This window comes from Kogia breviceps, chromosome 1, assembly GCF_026419965.1.
Source record: "Kogia breviceps isolate mKogBre1 chromosome 1, mKogBre1 haplotype 1, whole genome shotgun sequence".
Lineage (NCBI taxonomy): Eukaryota > Metazoa > Chordata > Mammalia > Artiodactyla > Physeteridae > Kogia > Kogia breviceps.
In genome coordinates this window covers 159,411,593-159,433,840 of record NC_081310.1, presented here as the reverse complement: position 1 = coordinate 159,433,840, position 22,248 = coordinate 159,411,593, and the positions used below count along the sequence as shown (strand labels likewise).

The 22,248-nt window shown below is 38.3% G+C and overlaps 1 protein-coding gene across 3 annotated transcripts in view; it reads right to left on the bottom strand.

Annotated features, from left to right (window-relative positions):
• EPS15 (epidermal growth factor receptor pathway substrate 15) overlaps positions 1-21,959 on the bottom strand; it is a 168,942-nt gene extending 146,983 nt beyond the window's left edge. The window contains exon 1 of one of the 3 annotated variants that reach the window (XM_059064028.2): positions 21,766-21,959. In XM_059064028.2, coding sequence (XP_058920011.1) covers positions 21,766-21,798 — 33 coding nt within the window. In that variant the 5' untranslated portion in view covers positions 21,799-21,959. The remainder of the gene's footprint in view (positions 1-21,765) is intronic. The other 2 variants (XM_059064018.2, XM_059064037.2) reach the window with 2 other exon arrangements.
• Positions 21,960-22,248: the final 289 nt, after the last annotated feature.

The window sequence follows — 22,248 nt, the reverse complement described above, 5'->3', positions numbered from 1 at the left end:
AATGTTTTGCAGTTTTCATTGTACAAGCCTTCCTTGGTTAAATTTATTCTTAAGTACTTTATTCTTTTTGATGGTACTATAAATGGAATTGTTTTCTTAATTTCCTTTCTGAATTGTTTACTTCTAGTGTATAAAAATACGGCTGTGTGTTGATTTTGTATTCTGCAACTTTGCTAAATTTGTTTGTCAGATCTAAAAGTGTGTTTGTGGAATCTTTAGGATTTTCTTCATATAAAAAAAATAACAGTATGGAGGCTCCTCAAAAAATTAAAAATAGAACTGCCATATGATCCATCAATCCCACTTCTTGGTGTTTATCCAAAAGAATTGATACTGGGTTATCAAAGAACACATATTCCAGAGATTTGCTATACAACACTGTGGTTATAGCTAACAACACTACTAAATACTTAAAATTTTGTTACGGGAGTAGATCTCATGTTATTTACCACAATAATTTTTTTAAAAATCATGTTATTGACAAACAAATAATTTTACTTCTCCCTTTCTAATTGGAATGCCTTTTGTTTCTTTTTCTTGCCTAACTGCTCTGGCTAGAACCTCCACTACTATGTTGAAAAGAAGTGGAAAAAGCAGGCATCCTCATCTTGCTCCTGATCATAGGGGAAATGCTTTTAATCTTTCACCATTCAGTATGATGCTAGCTGTGGGTTTTTCATATATGAACTTTATCATGTTGAGGAAGTTCCCTTCTATTTCTAGTTTATTGAATAATTTAATCATGAAAGGGTGGTGAATTTTGTCAATGCATTTTCTGCATCGAGATAATCACAATTTTTTTTCCTTCATTCTATTAAAGTGTTGTATTGACCAACTTCCATATGATGAACCATCTTTGTAAGTGTTTCATTGTCTTTTCCTGGAAATAAACTGAAAAGCCAGGAAATACAAAGCATTTTTTTTCAGTCAAATTGAACCTTTGACTGAAAAATACTGTCAGCTTACCAATAACATAATGTGAAAAGATCTATTGCGTTTCAATCCATAGTTTAGTAAAATACTAGCAGTGTGTTACCTTCAATTATACACATTCCACCAATCTGTTATTTGGCCTACTTAGCAAACTCCTCTTTTAAATATTGCTCTGGGGGTTGTCTACTAATCATTCATGCAGTCTCCGTAGAGAATTACCTTGACCAGAATCTGCAATTGCTTAACGTCTATCTGAAAGATAGTAGGAACAAGAATTTCTACAGTGGAATTGGAAGAAGGGATAATTTTGGCACATGTGTACAGAGATAATACTCATCCAGTCTGTTAAAGACCTAAATGTAAGGCCAGTCACTATCAAACTCTTAGAGGAAAACATAGGCAGAACACTCTATGACATAAATCACAGCAAGATCCTTTTTGACCCACCTCCTAGAGAAATGGAAATAAAAACAAAAATAAACAAATGAGACCTAATGAAACTTAAAAGCTTTTGCACAACAAAAAAAAACATAAACTAGATGAAAAGACAACCCTCAGAATGGGAGAAAATATTTGCAAACAAAGCAACTGACAAAGGATTAATCTCCGAAATATAAAAGCAGCTCATGCAGCTCAAAATCAAAAAAACAAACAACCCAATCCAAAAATGGGCAGAAGACCTAAATAGACGTTTCTCCTAAGAAGACATACATATGGCCAACCAACACGTGAAAAGATGCTCAATATCACTAATCATTAGAGAAATGCAAATCAAAACGACACTGAGGTATCATACATGGTCAGAATGGCCATCATCAAAAAATCTAGAAACAAGGGCTTCCCTGGTGGCTCAGTGGTTGAGAGTCCGTCTGCCGATGCAAGGGACATGGGTTTGTGCCCTGGTCCGGGAAGATCCCACATGCCGCGGCGCGGCTAGGCCTGTGAGCCATGGCCACTGAGCCTGCGCATCCAGAGCCTGTGCTCCACAGCAGGAGAGGCCACAGCAAAGAGAGGCCCGTGTACCGCAAAAAAAAAAAAAAAAAAAAAAAAAACAGAGACATGTAACACAATGTTCACTGCAGCACAGTTTACAATAACCAGGACATGGAAACAACCTAAATGTCCATCGACAGATGAATGGACAAAGAAGATGTGGCACATATATACAATGGAATATTACTCAGCCATAAAAAGGAACGAAATTCAGTTATTTCTAGTGAGGTGGATGGACCTAGAGTCTGTCATACAGAGTGAAGGAAGTCAGAAAGAGAAAAACAAATACCGTATGCTAACACATATATATGGAATCTAGAAAAATGGTACTGATGAACCTAGTGGTAGGGCAGGAATAAAGATGCAGACGTTGAGAACAGACTTGAGGACACAGCAGGGGAAGGGGTGGCTGGGGCGTAGTGAGAGAGGAGCACTGACATATATACACTATCAAATGTAAAATAGATAGCTAATGGGAAGCAGCCGCATAGCACAGGGAGATCAGCTCGGTGCTTTGTGAACACCTAGAGGGGAGGGATAGGGAGGGTGGGAGGGAGGCTAAAGAGTGAGGGGATATGGGGATATATGTATGCATACAGCTGATTCACTTTGTTGTAGAGCAGAAAGTAACACAACATTGTAAAGCAATTATGCTCCAATAAAGATGTATTAAAAAAATACTCATCCAGTCTGAATTTCAAGTATTCTGTATAATTACTGGACCACATGTCTCAATTTCTAGTTGAGAAAATATAACTTTAGTTGGAGCACTTATATGAACATTGGTGCTACTGAGGGAAAGCAGTTAGGAGGGTTAAGAATACCTAATATGACCTATTTTGCTTAAAGCTCCTAGTACAGGGTTTATTGGAATATTATACAAATAGGGTTTATGCTATATAGTCTACGTGATTCAGTAGAAGACTCAATGTATTAGCATACTAACGTATCACTCATTCAAACAATTGCTGATATGTTACTATACTAGGCGCTTCTGATACAGAGATGAACAAACAGAACAACTTCTTTCCCCTCCTGGACCTTAGTCTTAAGATAGAGGAAAAAAAAGAGAAAAATTATAACACAATGGCTAAATACAAACATGTATTTGATGCACTAAAAACTGACTGCCAGACAAACAAAAAAGTATTCAAATAAATTGTACTTACTATCATTATTACCAGGTAGAAACAAGTAGAGAGAGAAATATACTGAGGAAATAAGAAGGCAAGAAACTTGGTTGTTCATTCATTACTCATTCACTTAGACGTCTATTGTACATCTATATGCCTAGATACTGGGAATAATAAAATTAGTATCAATAAGAAACTATCATCCCTGACCATTGAGAACTCAGTCCAGTGGAAAAAAAAGACTAACAATTCATTGTAATAAGTACATCAAGAGGGAGCAAACACAGTTGCTATGGCATCAGTGACACCTAAGGGAGACATACAAAGAAAAGCCATGTCTGAATTATTTCATAACAAACTAAGAAAAAGCTGAGGAAGTCACTTACAAGTGACACCTAAACTAAATCATAAAGGAACCAGTCAAGCAACTGCAAAGAGCACTCCTATCTCAAGGCTCTTGTACTTGGTGTTCCCTCTACCTGGAACATCCCCACAGATAGTCATTCATATGTCTCACTTCTTATTTCATTCAGATCTCTGATCAAATATAACATCCTCAGAGAGGCCTTTCTGACCACCCTATCTAAAGTGCCACCTTATGGTACTCTCTTCCCTCATCTTGTTCTATTGTTCTTCCTAGCTCTTTATCACTATCTGACATATTTATTATCTATTTGTTTCTATAGGTCTCCCTGACTAGAAACATTAACCCACGGTGCCAGTGACTTGTCTTGCTCACTATGTAATGTCATAATACGGACACCAGTGCTTTGCAGATAGTAGGTACTGAGTATTTGTCAAATGAATGAAGCAAAGGAAAGGAATGAATTTCAGGTACAGCAAGAAACATATAGCAGAAAGTTATGAGAAATGCACCATGGCTGGGTGCTCTTAACCAATAATAATTGTAATTGCAAATATTTATATTTATTAAGGACTTACTATGGACCAGGCACTATTCTCAGCACTTCACTTGTATTATCTCATCTAACTTTCACAATGCTATGGACACTCTTACACCTTACATATGAAGACTCTTAAACACAAAGAGATTAAATGACTTGCCCAAATTTACACAGCTAGCAAATGGCAGAACTAGAATTCCAAGCCACCTGTCATACAGAGTGAAGTAAGTCAGAAGAGAAAAACAAATACCATATGCTAACACATATATATGGAATCTAAGAAAAAAAAAAGGTCATGAAGAACCTAGGGGTAACACAGGAATGGAGTTGCAGACCTACTAGAGAATGGACTTGAGGATGTCAGGAGGGGTAAGGGTAGGCTGTGAAAAAGTGAGAGAGTGGCATGGACATATATACACTACCAAACGTAGAATAGATAGCTAGTGGGAAGCAGCCACATAGCACAGGGACATCAGCTCGGTGCTTTGTGACCACCTAGAGGGGTGGGATACGGAGGGCGGGAGGGAGGGAGACGCAAGAGGGAAGAGATATGGGAACATATGTATATGTATAACTGATTCACTTTGTTGTAAAGCAGAAACTAACACACCATTGTAAAGCAATTACACTCCAATAAAGATGTTAAAATAAATAAATAAATAGATAGATATATTTAACTATATCAAAAGAAAACTAGTTTTATTAACCTGTTTTCTACTTACTGTTTGATGATTTGCTAGAATGAGATATTTTATTAATGAAAATAAAGTTCAATAAATGATTTTGAAATTTAAAAAAAAAAAAAGAACAATGCCAGAGCTCACTCTTTTAACCACTCCCCAAAATAGGAAACTGACAACCTCTCTGAGTTGTTTCCATGGAAGAAAGGGAAGGAGGGAGGGAATACCTACTATAAGCAGTCTTTGTGAATATTACATGCTTCATATATTTAAAACCCTATATGTATTACTCATTAGTAGCATTATTAGTTTTTTAAAATATGAACTACATTTACCATGCAAAAAGCTAAGTAATTCCCCATCCCTTGCACTTCTGATTCTGATTCGGAATAGGACTGGGCTGAGGTCTAAGAATTTACATTTCTAAGAAGTTCTCAGGTAACACTGATAGTACAGGACCACTCTCATGAAACCCTGAGCTACATAACCAAAATGTGAATTAAACCTCTTTCAAATAAAAAAAAATACACACACACACACACACACACACACACACACATATGCATGCTTTCTCCCAAAGGTCAGGAACAAGACAATAATGTTCACTCTCGACACTTCTATGCAACATTGTACTGGAGGTTCTAGCCAGGGAAATTAGACAAGAACAAGAAATAAAAGGCATCCAGATTGGAAAAGAGGAGGTAAAACTATTTCTATTCACAGATGACATGCCCTAATATATAAAAATTCCCAAGGAATCTACTAAAAAACTATTAGAACTAACAAATGAGTTCAGGAAAGTTGCAAAATACAAGGACAATATACAAAAATTATTTGTATTTTTATATACTTGCAATATACAATGTAAAAATGCAATTAAGAAATCAATTCCATTCAAATAAGAGTAAGTCAAAAAGAACAAAATATTTAAGAATGAATTTAACAAAGAAGTACAAAACTCATACTCTAAAAACGAGACATTGTTGAACAAAATTATATAATAAATGGAAAAAAAATTCCATGTTCATGGATCAGGAGACTTAACATTGTTAAGATAGCATTACTCCCACTAATCACAAAGTCAGTGCAATCTCTATGAGAATTCCAAATGACTTCTTTGTAGAAACTGGCAAGCTGATTCAAAAATTCATAAGGAATTGCAAGAAACATGGAATAGCCAAACAATCATGAAAAAGAAAAACAAGTTAAAGGACTAGCACTTTCCAATTTCAAAACTTACCATAAAGCAACTGTAATCAAGACAGTATATATACCACACATGGAGAGACATACAGATCAACGGAATAGAATTAAGAGTCAAATGATTTTTACAAGATCATTCAATGTGGAAAGAATAGTCTTTTCAACAAATGGTGCTGTGACAGTCGTATATCCATGCAAAATAATGTAGTACCTTACATCATATATAAAAATTAACTTAAAACAGATCAAAGACCTAAGTGTAAAAGCTAAAATTATAAAACCCTTAGAAGAAAATATAGGGATAAATCTTCATGACTTGAGATTTGCCAAGGGATTCTTAAATATCACAGAAAAAGCACAAGTAACAAAAGAAAAAAAACGGGCTCATAAAATATTGAAGTTTTATACATCAGAGGACATTATCAAGAGAGTAAAAAAACAATCCACAGAATGAGAGAAAATATTTGCACATCACCTATTTCATTAGGAACTTTTATCTAGAATATATATAGAACTCTCACAACTCAATAATAAAAAGACAAACAATGGACAAAGGATGAGAATGGACATTTTTCCAGAGGAGATACACAAATGGCTGACAAGCATATGAAAAGGTGCTGGACATCATTTGTCATCAGGGAAATGCAAATCAAAAACACAATGAGATACTATTTCACACCTACTAGGATGGCCAGAATTGAACAATCAGATAGTAACAATTATTTGAGAGGATGTGGAGAAATCCTCATCCTCACACACTGCTGGTGGGAATATAAAATGGTACAGCTGCTTTGGAAATAGTCTGGCAGTTCCTCAAGCAATTAAACATAGAGTTACTATATGACATGATATAGCCAGCAGAAATGAAAACATGTATCCACACAAAAACTTATACATGAATGTTTATAGCAGGATTATGTATAATAGCCAAAAGGTGGAAACAACCTAAATGCCCATCAATGGATAAACAAAATGTGGTTTAACAATAAAACTGAGTATTATTCGGCCATAAAAAGCAATGAAGTACTGATACTTGTTACACTTGGATAAACTTCAAAAACATTATGTTAAGTGAAAGAATCTAGTAACAAGAGTCCACGTATTATGTGATTACATTCATGCAAAGTCCAGAATAGGAAAATCTATTGAGACAGAAAGTAGATTAGTGGTTGCTTAGGGCTGGGGGAAGCATGGAGAAGAGATGATACCTAAAGGGTAAGAGATTACTTTTTCACGTGATACAAATGCTCTAAAATTGACCATGGTGATGGTTGCACATGACTATAAACAGACTAAAAACCACTGAATTGTACATTTTAAATGGATAAATTGTAAAATATGTGAATCGTACATCAATATGGCTGTTTAAAAAGTAATTTTTTTTTAATTTTAAAGAAATAGGACTTCCCTGGTAGCACAGTGGTTAAGAATCCGCCTGCCAATGCAGGGGACAGGGGTTCAACCCCTGGTCCGGGAAGATCCCACATGCCGCAGAGCAACTAAGCCCATGAGCCACAACACTGAGCCTGTGCTCTAAAGCCCGTGAGCCACAACTACTGAGCCTGTGCACCACAACTACTGAAGCCCACGCATTCCAAGGCCCACATGACTCAACTACTGAGCCCGTGTACTACAACTACTTAAGCCTGCGCACCTACAGCCCATGCTCTGCCACAAGAGAAGCCACCGCAATGAGAAGCCCGCACACCACAAAAAAGAGTAGCTCCCACTCGCCGCAACTAGAGGAAGCCCACGCTTAGCAACGAAGACCCAACGCAGCCAAAGAAAAAATAAAAAGAATGAAATAATAAGGCAGGAAGCTCAAAGAACATCTCTTAACAACTAAACAATTTCTAAACATTTTTATAAATTCAGTACCTCTAGTACTTTTATTAAAAGTACTTGAGGGGCTTCCCTGGTGGCACAGTGGTTGGGAATCTGCCTGCCAATTCAGGGGACAGGGGTTCGAGCCCTAGTCTGGGAAGATCCCACATGTCGCAGGGCAACTAAGCCTGTGAGCCACAACTACTGAGCCTGAGCGTCTGGAGCCTGTGCTCCACAACAAGAGAGGCCCATGCACCGCGATGAAGAGTGGCCCCAGCTCTCCACAACTGGAGAAAGCTCTCGCACAGAAACGAAGACCCAACACAGCCAAAAATAAATAAATAAATTTATTTTTTTTTTAAAAAGTACTTGAGGACTGGGGCTTCCCTGGTTAGCACAATGGTTAAGAATCTGCCTGCCAATGCAGGGGACATGTGTTTGAGCCTTGGTCCAGGAAGATCCCACATGCCACAGAGCAACTAAGCCCGTGCATCACAACTACTGAGCCTGCGCTCTAGAGCCCTCATGCAACCACTACTGAAGCCTGGGCACCTAGAGCCCATGCTTTGCAACAAGAGAAGGAACCACACTGAGAAGTCCGTGCACTGCAACGAAGAGTAGCCCCCGCTCACTGCAACTAGAGGAAACCCGTACTCAGCAACGAAGACCCAACACAGCCAAAAATAAATATAAAAAAAAAAAAAGTACTTGAGGACTTCCCTGGTGGTGCAGCAGCTGAGCACCTGCCAATGCAGGGGACACGGGTTCGATCCCTGGTCCAGGAAGATCCCACATGCCGCAGAGCAACTAAGCCTGTGAACCACAACTACTGGGGCTGCACTCTAGAGCCTGAGAACCAAAACTATTGAGCCCGCATGCTGCAACTACTGAAGCCCACGTGCCCAGAGCCCGCGCTCCGCAACAAGAGAAGCCACCACAATGAAAAGCCCACGCAGCACAACAAAGAGTAGCCCCCGCTCGCCCCGCTCACCGCAACTAGAGAAAGCCCACGTGCAGCAACAAAGACCCAACGCAACCAAAAATAAATTAAAATATATTTTTAAAGTTTTTAAAAAATAAATAAAATAAAAGTATTTGATACGGCTCATATTTCTAAATGCAGATATAGTTCAAAAGATAATTAATTTTTTGGTTAGGTTAAAGGAAAATAAGTCTTGTTTACCTCAATCTGTAAACACTAGTACTCGTAAAATGTCTATACTAAAATAAGAAAGAAAGTAGTTGTAAAAAGCTATGAGGGTATAAAAGAAAAACCCTGCCAAGCACAGAGACAAACCAGGACATTTCAGGCAAGTCTAGCTCAAAGTACAATCAACAGAGTTAAGTTTCTGAATTGTTCTAAAGTGCCAGATGGTCCCATCTACCCCCAGATCTTACATGGCCCTGCCTAAAAGTGTGCCAGAAAAAAACAAAAGCAAAAAACAAAGAACAGAATGTAGAGAACGGACTAAGAATGAAAGCAACCTAGCCTGCAAAAGAAGAGGTATGCAAACTGAAATCATTCAATCTTCTTCAGGCTCACAACTTTTAATGCCAAGTTCCCATGCCAAGTGAACTTTATAATCTTTAAATGGTCTTTGCAGCCAAATTAAATATACTCAACTTAATTCCTTCACAGTAGTTTTTTGAGATTATTGCTCTTGAGTAAATTACTGCTGCTGTCTGCTTTGCCATTCAAGATCTTATGAACTAAACGAAAATCACTCAAGTTTAACTTCAAAATTCAAAGGTATACACAGAAAAATAACTCAATTGTAGTCAATACTATTTATAACTCTACAAAAAAGAATTCAGCAAATGGCATATCAAAGGTTATTTGCAACACCGTTGATTATAATTGATATATAAAAGATCTGTAGTCATTAGGGCTTGATTAACTATAAAACATCCAATCAATGAATCTATTCCAAAGACATTAAAAAGATGCTATGCACAGGGAGATCAGCTTGATGCTTTATGATGACCTAGAGGGGTGGGAGGGAGGCTCAAGAGTGAGGGGATATGGGAACATATGTATACATATAGCTGATTCACTTTGTTGTACAGCAGAAACTAACAACATTGTAAGCGATTATACTCCAGTAAAGACGGAAAAAAAACAAACAAAAAAGATGCTATGAAGACTACATAGGAAGAAAACACCTATATGTTAAGTTAAAAAAATATAATATAAAGCTATACATATGTGTATATATGTATGTATGTGTGTGTGTATGTGTGTGAGACAGAGAGAATGCAAGAGAGAGGTTACAACAATGTTTAAAAAAAAACATGTAAAGAGAAAAAAATGTAAAGAAAAAAACCAAAAATTTAAAGAATGGCGTAGATGGTGATCCATGCTTTTCTTGCTATATTTCTGCATGTTACAAGTTTTTTTAATGAGTGAAGAATTTTGGAAATAAGAAAATTTTTAATATTCATATGAATTCTGTATATAAGTACCAATAATAATAACAGCACTGCTATTTATTCAATGTTTCTTACATTCCAACAATGTATATACATCATACATAAGGAAAAGGAAGTCAGAGAGTTTAAGTAACTTGCCATGGTCACCCAGAGAGAGTACAAGTGGCAGAGGGAGAATTCAAATCCAGGTTTGTCTTGTACTAAGTCTAGTGTCCTCCCCACTATAAAAAATCGTGATACTCTTACTATTTTACATACTATTTTAGAGCAGGTCAAAGATCCTTTCAGCCTATCCTTGAAACCCCTTCCTAATGTCTTGTGCTCTAGGTTAAAAAATGCTTGCTTTATTACAAAGAAAAAGCAGAGAATAAATTACAAGAAAATGGACATGATATTTTGCCAATGTGGACCTGATGCACCAAAATACAATTTGACTTGAATCAAATATTCCTATGGTTTTATGTTGTCCTTTTAAGTACAATTTAAAATGTTGGGACTTCCCTGGTGGTCCAGTGGTTGAGACTCCTTGCTCCCAATGCAGGGGGTCCAGGTTTGATCCCTGGTCTGGGAACTAGATCCTGCCTGCCGCAACTAAGACCCGGTAGAGCCAAATAAGTAAATAAATAAATGTCATCCACAGTAGCAATCTTGGACACTGTAAAACACTGAAAAATTAAAAACTAAATTACCACAAAAAGTTTCATCATAAATCAGGATACTCCACAGCACCCAAGTGCCTTTCTTCTACCATCCTGTATCATAGTACTCATCACCCCAGAGTCAATGTTTATCTCCCTAAAAGACTAAAAGGTACTTCAGTGCATGAACCTAGGTCTTATTCTCTTTGTATGTCCAAGACCTAACACAGTGGGGACACAGGAGGCATTCAGTAAATGTTTTCTGAAATAAAAGAGGGTGGACCAACAATAATGGAGGCACCTTTAATACATGTAAGCTTCATATTTTTAGTATATGCATAATGATGTAACTGTGTTGTACCTAGTGAATACAAGATGGAATGAAGTTACCAATAATCCTTGGTATCAGTGATTTATGAAAATTTTAATTAAGTGTCACATTACATAAAAATTAACAGCCCTATAAATAACTAAAATCTAGCTATTATAAACATTTGGCTAATGATCATAGTAGTAGTTGTTGTTGTTGTTAATAGCTGCTACCATTTCAACTGATCCAAGACATTTATAAACATTTCACATATTCTTCACAACAAATCCCGCAGGTTAAGTTTATTTGCCATTTTATAGGTAAAAAAAGAAAGAGGCTAAGAAACTTGTTACACAATCAAATAAAAGATTGAAACCTAAGACATTCTGACTGCAAAGCCCAAGACTCCCATTTTTTCACCCTAGCTCTCAACAATTGTTCATATCTGGAGCACCAGAAATCCCCAGACCTAGCAGTTCTATTTTACTTAGTAAAATAGTTTGTTTTTTAGGGAAAATTTTCTCTGATACATGGTATGATCTTTAGTAATATGATACTGAAGGAACTCCAAGTCCAAACTACCATGTCCAAGAGACTATTAGCTTAAACATAAATACTGGCGTGACGTATACTAACCTAAATAAGCTTAGGTTTTCATAAGCAATAAATTCCTAGAGGTAGCAAAATGTAAAACTACCTTCTATCATGTCTACAAAAACCCTCCACTATAACTTGGTACAACAATCACTTTTTAGAGATGTGGTCTATGCAATGAAAAGTTGATTTTGTAAGATGTTGCAGCCTAGAACATATGTTCAGCTATAACCAAGGAATGGCACCATTAATTAGTTCTGTCAGAGCTATGTTGCCCTCAGAAATACAGACTTGTTCAATTTATATAAGCTGTTTACACTACCTAGGTTATGACCCTGGCTCTACCACTTAGCAGTAGCTTGACCTTGAACAAGTCACTTCACCTGTGTGCCTAAGTTTTCTCTCTTTATAAAACAAGAATAATAAGGATGATCTGGTTAACAGGTTGTAAGGATTATTGAAAACAGTGCCTGACAAATCATAAGTTCTCAACATGCATTATTATTAATAATTATTATCCCCAAACTGAACTCTTCTCTGTCTCTCTCTCTCTCTCTCTCTCTCTCTCTCACACACACACACACACACACACACACACACTCACACACAGATCCCACTCTCTGAGTAATTTGCTCATTTACATAACAATAGAGGAATGTAATATCATGTGAATATTCATTTTTATGATATGCCCAGGTTCAAATCTCAAATCTACCACTCACAACACAACCCTGAGTAAGTAATGCAGAAGATTAATCCCTACTCATAGAAAGGCTGTGAATATTAAGTGAAATAATATATGTAAATCACCTAAAAGTACCTACTGCTTAGTAGTTTACATAACATCAGTCCTCTTCCTTCTCAATAGTGGCATAAGAACGTTTTCCTTCCAGGATCTTTGCATTAATATTTAGCCCACTAGATAGAATTGTTCCACAACTAAAATAAGACCACGCTAAGAAAGGCAGAGAAATCACACATAAAATTAAGTTCACAATTTTCAGTTGTTTTATCATTTTTTTAAGCTCAATATCCATGCACAATTAGTCATTCATGGCTCATGGCAGGTTTAGAAATTAAAATATGAAGATAAACTATTCCTTCTGTCCCTATCCCAATAAAGCACATATTTCTGTAATTCCCAAATGCCTTAGTGTATCACTAACTTTAAAAAGTATATTTAAATCAGTGATTCTCAACTTGGGGCAATTTTGTGCCCCAGGAAATATTTGGCAATGTCTGGAAATATTTTGATGGCCCCAGCTGGGAAGAGTGCTACTAGCATCTTGTGGATAAGGACGCTGCAAAACATCCCACAATGCACAGGACAGCCCCCCACACAAAAGAATTATCTGGCCAAAAATGTCAACAGTGCCAAGGTTGAGAAGCTGTGATCTTAAAAAAAAAGTATTATAATATAGAAGTTTTGGGCTTCCCTGGTGGTGCAGTGGTTGAGAATCCGCCTGCCGATGCAGGGGACACGGGTTCGTGCCCCGGTCCGGGAAGATCCCACATGCTGCGGGGCAGCTGGGCCCGTGAGCCATGGCCGCTGAGCCTGTGCGTCCGGAGCCTGTGCTCCGCAACAGGAGAGGCCACAATGGTGGAAGGCCCGCGTACCACCAAAAAAAAAAAAAAATAGAAGTTTTCCCCCCAAAAGTATGTTCTTGGCCAAATTTTTACGGAAGACATAACAAGAAATAAGCAGCTTGATTATTTCAGATGGGAAACTCCTGGTACTGTTAAATCCCCATTACAAAATTCCCAATCTAAAGAGGAAGTGAGGCTTACTTTTCTTTGCATAGTTGTACTGCGTAAAAACAGGTTTTTAAAAGAGCTCCAACCTTTATTATTTTTTCTTTTTTTTTAATTGAAGTGTTCTTGATGTACAGTATCAGTTACAATTGTACAATATAGTGATTCATAATTTTTAAAGGTTACACTCCATTTATAGTTATTATGAAATACTGGCAATATTCCCCATGTTGTACAATATATCCTTGTAGCTTATTTTATACATAATATTTTGTACCTCTTAATCCCCTACCAGTATATTGCCCCTCCCCCTTCCCTCTCCTCACTGAACCACTAGTTTCTTCTTTATATCTGTGACTCTGCTTCTTTTTGTTATATTCACTAGCTTGTTGTATTTTTTAGATTCCATGTAAAAGTGCTATCATACAGTATTTGTCTTTCTCTGTCTGATTTATTTCACTTAGCATAATACCCTCCAAGTCCATCCATGTTGCTACAAATGGCAAAATTTCATTCTTTTTTATGGCTGAGTAATATTTCCATTGTGTGTGTGTGTGTGTGTGTGTGTGTGTGTGTGTATATATGTGTGTGTATATATATATACACACACATACATACATACCACATCTTCTTTATCCAGTCACCTGTTGATGGACACAGGTTGCTTCCATATCTTGACAATTGTAAATAATGTTGCTACGAACATTGGGGTGCATGTATCTTTTCAAATTAGTGTTTTTGTGTTTTTTTGGATATACACCCAGGAATGGAATTGCTGGGTTACACGGTAGTTCTATTTTTAATTTTTTGAGAAACCTCCATACTGTTTTTCACAGTGGCTACATCAATTTACATCCAACAGTGTATGGAGGTTCCCTTTTCTCCACATCCTCAACAACATGTTATTTGTGTTCTTTTTGATGACAGTCACTCTGACAAGTGTGTGATATCTCATTATGGTTTTGATTTGCATTGTCCCTTATGATTAGCAATGTTGAGCATCCTTTCATGTGCCTGTTGGCCATCTGCATGTCCTCTTTGCAAAAATGCCTATTCAGTTCTTCTGTCCATTTTTTAATCAGGTTGGTTGTTTTCTTGATGTTGAGTTATGAGCTATCTATATATGCTGGATATAAACCCCTTATCAGTCATATCATTTGCAAATATTTTCTCCCATTCAGTAGGTTGTCTTTTTGTTTTGTTGATGGTTTCCTTTGCTGTGCAAAAGCTTTATGTTTAATTAGGTCCATTTGTTTATTTTTGCTTTTATTTCCTTTGCTTTAGGATACAGATCCAAAAAAATGTTGCTACAATTTACGTCAAAGAGTGTCCTGCCTATATTTTCTTCTAGTTTTATGGTTTTATGTCTTACATTTAGGTCTTTAATCCATTTGAGTTTATTTTTGTATATGGTGTTAGAGAATGCTCTAATTTCATTCTTTTACATGTAGATGTCCAGTTTTCCCAGCACCACTTACTGAAGAGATTGTCTTTTCTCAATTGTATATTCTTGCCTCCTTTGTCATAGGTTAACTGACCGTAAGTGCATGGGTTTATTTCTGGGCTCTCTATTCTGTTCCATTGATCTATGTGTCTGTTTTTGTGCCAGTACCATACTGTTTTGATTATTGGAGCTTTGTAGTACCAACCATTATTTTTTAATTGCACTTGCAATTCATTAAAGCATTATTTATATCACAAAGTTTCTTATACCTCACTTCTATCTTACTTTTGTACAAAATATTAAAAAGCTCACTTTTATGTGATAGGGAAGCACAGTGCATGAGCCCAACTTTCAACAAACATCATTATTATATACCAGGTTAACAATGACCTAAACTTGATAATATACCATGTTGATGGGGAAAAGGCACAAACACTGTTGATGGTATAACCTTTTTGAATGTAAACTGGCAGTATCTATCCAAATTTAAATATCCTTTGGCCCCAAATTATACCTACTAAAAATTAATGCACATACACATGTGCACAAAGATGTATAAAAGAATATTCACTGCAGCACTGTTGGTAAAAACGAAAGATCAGAAACAATATAAAAGTCTATCATTAGGTGGCTAGTTAAATTACAGTATATTCATATAAAGGAATATTCTCAAGTGTTGGAAATAATGAGGGAAATCTGTATGTGCTCATATAGAACAATCTCCTAGATCAATTATGCTAAATAATAATAAGCCACAAAATATGCACCTTATTCAAAAGAAATATACATATACTCACACTATATATATAGCATATCTTATATATGTGTGTGTTTGTGCATATATGTGTGTATATATATATATATATATATATATATTTTTTGCATCTACATCACAGACTGTTGCTGGAAATACACACAAGAAACATCAAGAATGACTGCCTCTTGGAATGGGATTGAAGGCCAAGAGCAGGATGGAGACTTTCACTGGTATGTGTGAATTTTTTTTTAACATAAGTTTTACAGTCAGTAAGTAAAAGAGCCAGCATAAACCTAAGTCAAAATTCTGAGCCTCAGTATTCTCTAATTTGAAATAATGATAATAATAGTCTAGCTTACTGATTATTGTGAAGATCAAATGAGAGAGCATAAAATACTTCATAAATTATAAAGCAGCACACAAAATTATAAATTAGTCCTCTGACTGAATTCTCCAAACCAATTGTAATAATAATTTTTATCATTCTTCTGGCCAATTTCTCTAAACCCAAAGATGGGAATGTTTAAGATAAAATGTGAATATAGATGCCATCTTAGAACACAAATTTTTACTTAACATATAGCTATTTATTTTTTTTAATTGAAGTATAGTTGATATCAATATTACATATAGTTATTGATTTTAATTTAAAAGCATGAATTTTCAAAAACGTTGTCACATAGAAATGCTAAGTTGGCTGATTACAGAAGAAATACATGCTCACTGTTGAAAAGAAGGTAAGTAAAAATTATAAACATGCTATCATAAAATCTTGGTGTTTTTTTCTTCCAGTCTTTTTTCTATGATGCTTAAGTGGATTAGATTATTTGTCTAAATAAAATGTTTCCACTGTACTGTAATACAGCATTCAAATTACAACATCCCTCAGATTAATAAAAGCTTCTAATAAATGTAATTTTTAATGAAGACTTAATATTTTATCTTGTTGATGAGAGTTCCACTACTTTAAAATGAAATTTTAGTATATGGGTTTGCCTAACGAACTCTGCCTAGATTAATTTTTCATTTATTTCTACCAATTCTCCAAATTACCCAGACCTCTATCAATGGATCTTTCCTCCCCTCCCTCCCTACATACCTCCCTCTCCCATCCCTTCTCTTGCTTAAGCCATTTTCCTGATTTTGGTTTCCAGAGTTCCAATTTTATTAAGTCCAAAATTCACAAAACAAAGAAGCATATAACTGTGTTTAAAATTCCTTGAAGAGCAAGTAAAACACCTTAGATTGAGACCTTAAATTAGACTATTAGTGAGAGAGGGGATTAGAACTATGATTCGTTACTAAATAAAGATGCTCAATCTTTTTCTACTACATGTTAGTCTGTTATCATTGTTCTGTCTGCAAATAGAGTGAAAACAAAAGAATACACTCTATTGGACAAACCAACTGTTCCTAATTAATTTTAACTGTGACAGCTCCTCCCAAATGCTGAACATTCCAAGCCATTTTTGAAAACTGTTAAATACTGCTCAAGGAAACAAGATTTCCTGAATATACTGGACTGTAATTGCAGGCAAAACAGAAAAATATCATTATTGTGCCTTTCCCATAGTAGGAACTCAAATGATATGTCATGTTGAATAAATACTCCTTTTCTGCTTCTGAGAACATGTTGTAATTTTCACACTCTGCCCTGTATTTACCATCATAACTGTTAAACCAGACCGCAAAGGTGATACCCATATTAACACATACTGTCTACTTTAATGAAATTGAAAATAAACACCAAAAACTGAAATTATGGGAGATTTTTTTCCCTCCAATTTAAAATTTTCTGTAATGCAGTTTTTTATCACTCTTGCAATTTAAAGAAAGCATTAAAAAAAAAGTATCCTTATAGCATGTATTGTTTTTGATCAAAAATTAAGACTGTTTTAATTAAGTCCCATTCTAAAGGCTTTTTTATTATTAAAAAAAGAATCCTTGCTAAATTAAAACAATAAAACTTCAGTAAAAAGCTGAACTGATGATTATTTAAAATACTCATATTATGCCATCTTTCAAAAAAATAAAACCTTCCTCATCATCAAGAGCAGTACTTGTGTGCCCACAATTGTACTGTCAAGAAACCATGGGCTTCCCTGGTAGCGCAGTGGTTAAGAGTCTGCCTGCCGATGCAGGGGACACGGGATCGTGCCCCGGTCCGGGAGGATCCCATATGCCGCTAGGCCCATGAGCCATGGCCGCTGAGCCTGCACGCGTCCGGAGCCTGTGCTCTGCAATGGGAGAGGCCACAACAGTGAGAGGCCCACGTACCGGGGTGGGGGGGAGAAGAAGCCATGAAAGCTACTGGAGATTCAGAGGCAAAAGATAATGCTTCCATACTCAGGAAGTTTAGTACCTAATTAGGAAAACAAGGCAAATACTGAAAAAACGAATAAAAAATACAAGGGAGCAATGGATATGCCGAGCATGTAGTACACAGAGAAGTACAGTGGACAGATTTTGAAGTCCTACAGACTTTGGTTCAAATCTTAGATCTATCACTTACTAATTTATGTAAATTATTTCCCTCATTTGTAAAATGGAGTCTTAAGTTAAGTGAAGTAAAATTCTTGGCATACAGTAACACCCAAAGGGAAGCTAATAGTATTATTATCATTATTATTAGAGATACAGCCTAAGGAAGAAATGGGCAATCAGCAAAGTTTAAAAAGAGGAAGCATTAATATCTTTTTGTAATCTAACACTGTAAGCAAAAACCACAAGATCTTTCTCACTCAAGTTTTACTTCTTATTGACAAGAATAGAATACCTAGCGAAGAAAACTAAAATTAAAAAACACTAAGGCTGGACTTCCCTGGTGGTGCAGTGGTTAAGAATCCGCCTGCCAATGCAGGGGATACGGGTTCGATCCCTGGTCCGGGAAGATCCCACATGCTGCGAAGCAACTAAGCCCATGCGCCACAACTACTGAAGCCCACGCACCAAGAGCCTGTGCTCCGCAACAAGAGAAGCCACCACAATGAGAAGCCCGTGCACTGAAACTAAGAATAGGCCCCGCTAGCTGCAACTAGAGGAAGCCTGTATGCAGTAACCAAGACCCAACGCAGCCATAAATAAATAAGTAAATAAATTAATCTTTTTTAAAAAAACCACTAAGCTATATAGCACTAAAGTACCATAGGAAAGTCACCACTAGATCTCCAAATCATAGAATATGATCTATAAAAAGAATGTTCTCTGGAAAGGTCCTTAGATCAGCTAATTCAAACTCTCCAACTAGAATGTAAGCTCCATGTTTTTTTTGTCTCCAAGCTCCAAGAATTGTCATCTATTTTGTTCATTAGTATATCCTCAACACCTAGAATAATTCCTAGTACATAATAAATGGTCAGTACATATTTGTTGAATGAATATTAAAGCTAAGAAAACTGAGGCCTGGAAACTTAATGCCATACAGTTAGCTCCTGGCAGAGCTGGGAATGAAATAACATTTCTTTATTCTAATAGTCTAGCCTGTCTAGAAGCTAGACCATGATAATTTACATAATTTATTTTGGTGGTTGGGGAGTTGGAGGATTGGTTGACAGGCAGGAGAAAGAGGAAGGAAAGAGTAAATTAAAATATTTTTCAGGTGTTTTTCCCACAACTGTCAGTTTTGCTTGGTTGATAAAGGCAAAAAATTATATACAAGACAATCCCAGTACAGTACATAGCACATAAAAGGTACTTAACAAATATTGGTTGAATGAATGAACCTACTCCAAAACTATGATCATCTCATGATCAGAGGCAGAAACTAACTTCAGCATCAGTTTAATCTTTGTAACTGTCATACAGCCCTTTTGAATTTTCAGTCATTCATAAGACAAATAGTTATTAATCACTTTCTTCCAGATGGGCACTGAAGGAAACAGATGAGTTGAAAGATGTCACTGCCCTGGAGGATCTCACTTGAGTATAGCTATGTCTAAATGTGTGTTGGGGCAGGGGGGTGATGGTGACATAAACAAATCAATAATGAATGTGAAACCAGGGTGCACTGTTATCTCAGTTTATTTGCCTCAATTAAAAAATTAAATTAAAAAACACAAATCAGCCAAGTTTTTAAATAACAAGGAGGCACATTAGAGTATATTAACACTTGGGAAGTTTCTTTTTCCTGTGCCTTTACAACATACCTTATTGCCTCTTAATGTCTTAAAATCAAAATATTCTAAATTGACTTATTTGGCTATTCAGTATAAATGAACCATCAGTGTTTGTTCTCTTATATGTGAAACAATGAAGGATAATACTCCTGATTCAGTATTTACTTTGTGTAGATGTTAATATTTAAATATATAACCAGAGGAACATATTTAAATTACTTAACTGTCTATAAAATTGACAGAGTCTGAAAAAAATATCCAGAGATGATAGTAAACAGAAACTGAAAACATGCTCTTATCCAGGGAGAGAATAAAGTATGCACACAACTAAGAAGCAAATCTATAGAAGTGCTCGGAGGAACAAAATCTTCAAGAGGGGAGAACTCCCGCTGGAATTGGCCAACAGAGCCAGAGCAACAGCCTGCCAACAGGATCTTGCTTAATGCATATCACTAACTAGACTATTAAAAAGTGAACACCCAAAAGTCAATGTTGCCATTCCCTGAATCTGAGTTTTCAGGAGGACACTTCCAAAGAGATTCGCTACGAAGATTAAATCACCATTTTCCAAGTATTCTTCCCCAATATCTGCTTGTCAAAATAGGATAAGCAACACCAAATAAACTGGGAAAGAAACAGACTTCACTTATGAAGCTGAAAATTCCTGCAAGCTGAAGTTAGTTATTTTACCTGAGGCACAAGTTATTAACGTCATTCCTGGTTCCTAGGGAGAACATTTTTCACTCAGTATCTCTATCCTCGAATGTTAGGCAAAAGACCCCCAAAGTCTCTTGATCCCAACACAGGAAACTCTCCCGCCCCAATGTATAGCCTATCCCGGTGTTCTGCCTTAGATGCCCTGACAAATCCAGGCCAAGGAGACTACAAGGTGGAGGGCAGGCAGGAAGGTTGGTGTGGGCCCCAACGGAGAAATCCATGGCCACCAGCTCTGCAGGGAACAGGCTGAGATGGTAAGGTTGGGGTGAGATCTGGTCAAAAAAGCGGGAAGGGACTGACAGGTGCACATCCCCCTCACCATTCAGGACATCACGGGAAGATTACAATTGGCTTTCTTTACAGAGAGGGAGGAACAGGCTCCCAGAGTGATGCTGAGCGGTTTTCTGGGAAGCACGAGGACTGACTCTGAAGGAAGCAGAATGGCAAGAGAAAAGAACAGGTTTTGGTGACGATTCCCCCAGTACACGTGACCTCTTAAGTCCTTCCCAGAACCAAGACTAGTGGGACCATCACACCTGTTCAAGGATGTTTCCCTGTTTTCCGCTTGGACAGCGAAAGAGAACCCACCGGGTAGGAGTGGTAGCAGAACTGAAAGACTGAATCGGAGGATCTGACCCAGCAGGAAACCTGATCAGGAGGAGAAGAGGCTGAATCCAGGAAGGGGCTAGCAAGGTAAGTACGCGCTCTGGTAGAATGAGACTTATGTGGAAGAGAGACTGACTGGAGAAAACTGCTGGAGAAGGGTTTTCGTCGGACTCCGCTGGGAAAAGGCCGGTTTAGAGAGGAAAGACTGGCTTGGAGGCGACCCTGAGCGCCTGGCTCAGGAAGGTGACTCTGCCTGTCCCGAGGGCGCGCCTCGTGTGGGGCAAGGGCTGACCCGAGGATGAGGCTGATCCGCGAGAGCTCAACAGGAGCTCACCTGGGGTGCTTCTGGCCTAGAAGGAGGAAACTTCCTGGGTGGGTGAAGGCGAACTGGAGTGAGAGGAGCGGGCACACACCAAGGGGGCGGGGGGCACGGCAGGGTCAGGAGGAGGGGGCGCCGCGTGGGGCGGGGCTGCGGTGCCGACCGGCCGGGGCGGGGTCGCGGCTGCCGCGGCTGAGCTGCCGTCTCGGGATGGCGTCCTTCCCCCCGTCACACTCACACTCTCTCACACACACACACACACTCACACTCACACGCGCGCGCGTTCGCTCTCAGTATCGGCCACCCCGTCAGGGGCGGAGAAAAACTGCCAGGTCGGTGAACCATAGGACTGTGGGGGAGGGGGCCGGGGATACCGGCCGTCCGAGCCAGGCGGACCGGCGGGCGGCGTTACCTGTGTCAGAGAGAGCTGGGCCGCCGCAGCCATGGTGTTTCCATCATGCACGGGAGGGGAAGGAAGGACTGGCTGACGGGGGCTCGGGGCGGGGAAGAGGCGGAGGGAGCAGCCGGAGGCGAGGCCCGGGCGGGTGGGCGGGCGTCTCCCCTAACTTCGACAACTTCCCTCCTCTCGCCCGCCCCGCCCAGCCTGGCCCCGCCTGGCCCCGCCTGGCCCCGCCTGGCCCCTCCTGGCCCCGCCTGGCCCCGCCTGGCCCCGCCCTCTGGGCGCAGGCCGCGGCGGCTCCCAAATCATGGCGCCGGAGTTTTTGCCGCAGGACTGGAGCCTGCAGCTGGGGCCGCCTGAGAAAACCCGGCGCGGAGATGAAATTAAGTCGCAGGAGCTGTGAGGCAGAGACAACTCCAGATTGTCCTGGGAACTTTAAGCAAGTCACCTACCCACTCTAAGCTTCTGCTTCGGAAGAATGGGGGAAATTATACC